Source organism: Cherax quadricarinatus, chromosome 64 (assembly GCF_038502225.1).
Source record: "Cherax quadricarinatus isolate ZL_2023a chromosome 64, ASM3850222v1, whole genome shotgun sequence".
Taxonomy (NCBI): Eukaryota; Metazoa; Arthropoda; class Malacostraca; order Decapoda; family Parastacidae; genus Cherax; species Cherax quadricarinatus.
This window is the reverse complement of record NC_091355.1, coordinates 3,367,198-3,374,445: the sequence shown is the minus strand read 5'-3', so window position 1 is coordinate 3,374,445 and position 7,248 is coordinate 3,367,198. Positions and strand designations below refer to the sequence as shown.

Here is a 7,248-nt window from a genome sequence, read left to right as displayed (position 1 = left end):
AAATACTTCCTAACATCCCTGTGATTCATCTGTGTCTTTAGCTTCCAACTGTGTCCCCTTGTTACTGTGTCCAATCTCTGGAACATCCTGTTTTTGTCCACCTTGTCAATTCCTCTCAGTATTTTGTATGTCGTTATCATGTCCCCCCTATCTCTCCTGTCCTCCAGTGTCGTCAGGTTGATTTCCCTTAACCTCTCCTCGTAGGACATACCTCTTAGCTCTGGGACTAGTCTTGTTGCAAACCTTTGCACTTTCTCTAGTTTCTTTACGTGCTTGGCTAGGTGTGGGTTCCAAACTGGTGCCGCATACTCCAATATGGGCCTAACGTATACGGTGTACAGGGTCCTGAACGATTCCTTATTAAGATGTCGGAATGCTGTTCTGAGGTTTGCTAGGCGCCCATATGCTGCAGCAGTTATTTGGTTGATGTGCGCTTCAGGAGATGTGCCTGGTGTTATACTCACCCCAAGATCTTTTTCCTTGAGTGAGGTTTGTAGTCTCTGACCCCCTAGACTGTACTCCGTTTGCGGCCTTCTTTGCCCTTCCCCAATCTTCATGACTTTGCACTTGGTGGGATTGAACTCCAGGAGCCAATTGCTGGACCAGTTCTGCAGCCTGTCCAGATCCCTTTGTAGTTCTGCCTGGTCTTCGATCGAGTGTATTCTTCTCATCAACTTCACGTCATCTGCAAACAGGGACACCTCAGAGTCTATTCCTTCCGTCATGTCGTTCACAAATACCAGAAACAGCACTGGTCCTAGGACTGACCCCTGCGGGACCCCGCTGGTCACAGGTGCCCACTCTGACACCTCGCCACGTACCATGACTCGCTGCTGTCTTCCTGACAAGTATTCCCTGATCCATTGTAGTGCCTTCCCTGTTATCCCTGCTTGGTCCTCCAGTTTTTGCACCAATCTCTTGTGTGGAACTGTGTCAAACGCCTTCTTGCAGTCCAAGAAAATGCAATCCACCCACCCCTCTCTCTTGTCTTACTGCTGTCACCATGTCATAGAACTCCAGTAGGTTTGTGACACAGGATTTCCCGTCCCTGAAACCATGCTGGCTGCTGTTGATGAGATCATTCCTTTCTAGGTGTTCCACCACTCTTCTCCTGATAATCTTCTCCATGATTTTGCATACTATACATGTCAGTGACACTGGTCTGTAGTTTAATGCTTCATGTCTGTCTCCTTTTTTAAAGATTGGGACTACATTTGCTGTCTTCCATGCCTCAGGCAATCTCCCTGTTTCGATAGATGTATTGAATATTGTTGTTAGGGGTACACATAGCGCCTCTGCTCCCTCTCTCAATACCCATGGGGAGATGTTATCTGGCCCCATTGCCTTTGAGGTATCTAGCTCACTCAGTGTGTGTGTGTGTGTGTGTGGGGTGTGTGTGTGTGTGTGTGTGGGGTGTGTGTGTGTGTGTGGGGTGTGTGTGTGTGTGTGTGTGTGGGGTGTGTGTGTGTGTGTGGGGTGTGTGTGTGTGTGTGTGTGGGGTGTGTGTGTGTGTGTGTGTGTGTGTGGGGTGTGTGGGTGTGTGGGGTGGGGGTGGGGTGTGGTGGGGTGTGGTGTGTGTGTGTGTGTGGGGGGTGTGTGTGTGGGGTGTGTGTGTGTGTGGGGTGTGTGTGTGTGTGGTGGGGGTGTGGGGGGGGCGGTGTGTGTGGGGGGGCGGTGTGTGTGGGGGTGTGTGGGGGTGTGGGGGTGTGTGTGTGTGTGGGGTGTGTGTGTGTGTGGGGTGTGTGTGTGTGTGGGGTGTGTGTGTGTGTGGGGTGTGTGTGTGTGTGGGGTGTGTGTGTGTGGGGTGTGTGTGTGTGGGGTGTGTGTGTGGGGTGTGTGTGTGTGGGGTGTGTGTGTGTGGGGTGTATGTGTGTGGGGTGTATGTGTGTGGGGTGTATGTGTGTGGAGTGAATGTGTGTGGTGTGAATGTGTGTGGAGTGAATGTGTGTGGAGTGAATGTGTGTGGAGTGAATGTGTGTGGAGTGAATGTGTGTGGAGTGAATGTGTGTGGAGTGAATGTGTGTGGAGTGAATGTGTGTGGTGTGAATGTGTGTGGAGTGAATGTGTGTGGAGTGAATGTGTGTGGAGTGAATGTGTGTGGGGTGTATGTGTGTGGGGTGTATGTGTGTGGGGTGTATGTGTGTGGGGTGTATGTGTGTGGGGTGTATGTGTGTGGGGTGTATGTGTGTGGGGTGTATGTGTGTGGGGTGTATGTGTGTGGGGTGTATGTGTGTGGGGTGTATGTGTGTGGGGTGTATGTGTGTGGGGTGTATGTGTGTGGGGTGTATGTGTGTGGGGTGTATGTGTGTGGGGTGTATGTGTGTGGGGTGTATGTGTGTGGGGTGTATGTGTGTGGGGTGTATGTGTGTGGGGTGTATGTGTGTGGGGTGTATGTGTGTGGGGTGTATGTGTGTGGGGTGTATGTGTGTGGGGTGTGTGTGTGGGGTGTGTGGGATGGGGATGGGTGTGGGGGTGGGTGGGGGTAGTGCTGCAAGATAGTAACAGATAGGAGGGAAAATTCTGAGTCAAGGCAGAATGTATCAGTCATGAGGTATGGTCTGCCAGTGACACGTTTTGTCTTACCACAGAGAATTTCCCCTCCTACCTGTTGCTGTCTAGCAACATTGCATAGCTTCTGACAATGCACAAGTGCAACAGATCTTGAGCTAACGATTTCCATTCCCATGTGGCTTGTTCTGCATATGTACGTGTGCGTGCACACATGCAATACAACTGCAAACAGGCAATCTTAACAATGCAAGATAAACCACAAGGGGATGGAAATCTTCGGCTCAAAATCTTTCACACATCTTGTGCATCATCAGAAGCTATGCAATGCTGCAAGAATTGCAACAGGTGGACTGACAAAGTTTTCTCAGTAGGAAGGTAGTGTGTCAATGCTGGCCTGTTCCGACTTAGAAATGGTGGTCACGGCAACTGTGGCCCGGTGGCCTGGTGGCTAAAGCTCCCGTTTCATACACGGAGGGCCCGGGTTCGATTCCCGGCGGGTGGAAACATTTCGACACGTTTCCTTACACCTGTTGTCCTGTTCACCTAGCAGTAAATAGGTACCTGGGTGTTAGTCAACTGGTGTGGGTCGCATCCTGGGGGACAAGATTAAGGACCCCAATGGAAATAAGTTAGACAGTCCTCGATGACGCACTGACTTTCTTGGGTTATCCTGGGTGGCTAATCCTCCGGGGTTAAAAATCCGAACGAAATCTTATCTTATCTTATCTCTTAACGTCCGTCACCCATTCATCTTGTCCCCTCAACCCCTATCTCCATGGGGGGGGGGTTAAGAAGTTAAATATCTGTTCACTTTTCCATTTATTCTTTTTGCATGTATTTTGTGCGTTATGCCATGGTCACACGTATCGAAGGTTTCTACAAAATCAGTGTACACTACATCAGCAGTTAGCATTTCTTTGAGTGAATCAAGGACCAAGTTGTAATCGTCTAGCAACTGTCAAAGGCAGAAGCAACCTGCTCTTTACCCCATGCTGCCCCGGGTTGTGCAATTGTTGCAATTCCATGTGACTGGCAATCTTGTTTCTTTTTTTTTATTTTCTGGATCCCATCTTCAACTACACACAATATTACAAGGTTTCTCAGCCCATGTGATAAGATGACCCATCATTCATTTTAGTTTTGTCCAGCTCACAGTGACCATGGGAGCCACTCCCCACTGTATAATAAGGAATGCTGCAGTAATGGGTTCTTTGACCATTATGCAACAATTCTACTGAAAATTACTCCCTCTGCATAAAGTTAGTGGCAGGTTTTTGTGGAGTGTATTACAATTACAACTGGCATGATAAATGTATAAAGTAACCACAGTGAAAACTATAGTATAATAACAGTTAAAGAAAAAGTACCAAGGCTTCAAAGGAGAAAAGAAAAAAAAATTTACCAACATTTACATGGAAATTCAGGAAGGTCCTCTAGATGGTCCCTAATTAACTAGGCTGTGGTATATATGTTAAAAACCTTAAAATACATGTACCAATCAATAGCTTGGCTGGCCAAGAAATCAACTAAAAGACAATGATCCCTAGAACCATCATTAACTAAATATTTTAAACCTTTTGTAAAATTAAATTGCTGAACTGTACTAAATATAAGTTTATATTCAATGTACGAACTCTGAACATTCCTACTTATAATTTTTCATGTCTAGAACTTACCACTTTGGGTGACATGTTTGAGGACATGTACCAGGTGGGTGAGTTTCTTCGGGAGTTCTGGGTCACAAATGTTACCCTCGCAGGTGAGAACTGCCTCAATCAGCTCTCCTCTCCCACCACCACACCTGCCACCCCCATCACTATCCCCATCCATGTCTGTAAAGTAAGAGAGAAATACATTATTGATGAAATTTATACTGATATAGTATACTGTATTTTCTTTTTAACACGCTGGCCATCTCCCACCCAGGTAGCATATACCTTTGATGAGTTCCGAGAGTTTTTCCACTCTCAGAGCCCAGCCATGAGCCAGGTTCATCTGGTACTTTCCAGGTCAACCAGACTGTTGCTGTTAGTTGCCCCCCCCCCAAAAAAAAAAATATAAAATCACTATCAATCACTCCATGTCTTGCCAAATGCACACCAACATTACAGCTCAGATGCCCCTCCAAACTGTAATATCCCCACCTATCCTTCAGAGTACAGGCACAAATTCCCAGATCCAGACTCAAGTTTGGCTAACTGGTTTCCCTAAATTCCTTCATAAATGTTAACCTGCTCATACACTGACATGTCAAGTCATAAAAACCACCTACATCTTACACCTACTTGGTGTGTATACTGTCAATAGACAAGCCTTCATTATTAAATATTGTAATCGCAAAATCCATTCGGGCACAACATGATTTCTTTCCACTCAAACTACAGAGAAAGCTGCCCCCCCCCCTTCATTTTTTCTTTTTTTCTTTTTTTTTTGCCCCAGATTACTGCACACACATTTCAACAAAATAATATTAAAGTATAAAAATGATAACTGTCAAGACTTCTCATAAAGGTATAATAATGTCATACAACTCATGATGTTCAAATAAACACTGACATTTTTAATAGTTCTTACATTGCGAACCATTAAAGAAAATAAAAAGAACAGAGGATAATGCTGCACTGCAGGCCTACCAGTTCTTACCAGGCAGATCCAACTGACACCCACTCATCAATCTGTCCAACATATTTACTGATTCTAGTAGCAACTGTTTATTTTTAAATAGTTCTACTGGGGAATGCCATTAAATACCAGAATGGACTTTCCTAACATGCACTCTTACACCTGCCTTACCATACAAATGAATTGATGGATTCATTATGTGGTTGCAGGTTTCATGTCTTAGCTTCTGGCCTTGTCTCTCAACTTGCCGCTTGCAAGATTCACTCCCTCTTAGCCTCATCAGCCTTATACCTGTTCTTAAAGCTATGTATGGAGCCTTTCTCAAACACTTTACCGAGATCATTCCACTTTCCAACCACCCTGAGACTGATGAAATACTTCCTGACATTCTTGTGGCTCCTCTGTGGTTTTTAACTTCCAGTTGTGTCCCCGAGTTCCCATTTCTAGCCTCTCAAAAAGGCCTGTCCCCTGTCTACCCTATCAATTACCCCCTGAGTATTTTGTACATTATACCTCCCCTGGTTCTTCTATCCTCCAATGCCATTATATTCAATTTCATTAGTCTCTCATCACAGTTCATGCAACTTTACTCAGGAACAAGCTTTGTGACAAAAAATATCTGCACTTTCTCCAGTTTCTTAACATGCTTCCTCAGGTGTGGGTTCAATACTGGTGCTGTATACTCCAAGATGGGCCTGACATAAGTTGTATAAAGTTCCCAGAAAAGCTGTCAAGATTTCTGAAGGCCACTCTTAGATTTCCTAGGCAAGCACTGGCTGCAGAGGTTATTTGGTTGATGTGAGCCTCTAGCAAAATGCTGGGAACTATACTCACCCCTAGGTCTTTCTCTCTAAATGAAGTCTGTAACCAATGTCCCCCAAGACCATACAGTACCCGCAAAAATAATCCAGACCTCCTTTTTATCACTATGAAAATTTTTAACCCTTTCAGGGTTGAGAGGTCCTCTCCTAAACGTTATCAGGGTCAAAAAAAAAAATCAGATCATAATGACACCAAAAGTATGAAATTTGATGGAAAACTCACTGAATTATGCTCTTGCGAAGTTAGCGGTCTCGACGATGTTTACGCATTGGCGATTTTGCCCACTTTGAACCCTATTTTCGGCCAATTCCAATGTACCAGTCGACAAAAATCATAACTATTTCGCTAGAACTCCACTTTTTCTATCAAATGAGTACAAGAAACCACCCATTTACCAATTTCAACTGTCCAATAAAGTGGTCAGAAATTGGCAATTTTGCCAACTTCACAAATTTCAAAAGATGCCAATTTCCAAATAAGGTCCAGAATAAACAAGACAGACATTCCTGGCACTAAAATAACATTTTCTCTGTGCATTAGTCACGTCCCCACGCCCCTCTTACATTTCTTTTGCTTTCCACTTTGAATTTTTATTCTCACAAAAAAAATAGAAGATTTACTGTTATGCAGACTACTGTATTAGTGTAGAAATGGTATAAATAATATCAGCGCACTTGTAAAAGAGTATTAGACTCACCAGTTGATGTGTATTGGACGCATGGCATGATTTGTTTACTTTTGAACTTTGGCAAAAATCGATCATTTCTGCTACTTTAAGCTCAATATCAAGGTACTTTTCATTGTGAAACCAATGAAAATCATCTCAATTTTTGTAATATGTCTTCCATTCTATAAAATGAGACCAGGAAAACTGCAAAATCACCATTTTAAACCAAAAACATGGTCGGAGCTTTTTTTTTCTCATTATGCACTGTGTGCTGCAGAATTTATTTTATACTGTGCACACTGACCACATAGACCTATTCTTTCATATGTAGGCCTACCAACTTTCTCTCGCTAGATTTGAAGGCGCTATAATTTACACGTACTAGTACAGCACCAACCCTGGCGTGCAAGCCATACTAGTACGGCACCAACCCTGAAAGGGTTAAAAAGCAACAATATAAACATAGAACAAAAACTAATACAGTAGTCCCCCAGTAACCATAGAGGATACAGTCCAAGCCCTACCACAGATAGTGAGGAACCTTATATATGTCGTTTTTTTTGTTTGTTTGTTTACATACTTACGATGTGGTTTAATTGATAAATTATGCACAGTAAGTCGAAAAT

General features: G+C 44.0%; 1 protein-coding gene across 3 annotated transcripts in view; it reads right to left on the bottom strand.

Annotated features, from left to right (window-relative positions):
- The window catches only part of LOC128700070 (streptococcal hemagglutinin-like), a 156,606-nt gene that overhangs the window by 131,738 nt on the left and 17,620 nt on the right, over window positions 1-7,248 (bottom strand). For all 3 annotated transcript variants that reach the window (XM_070098723.1, XM_070098722.1, XM_053793027.2), the window contains exon 2: window positions 4,188-4,343. In XM_070098723.1, the coding sequence (XP_069954824.1) occupies window positions 4,188-4,343 (156 nt within the window). The remainder of the gene's footprint in view (window positions 1-4,187; window positions 4,344-7,248) is intronic.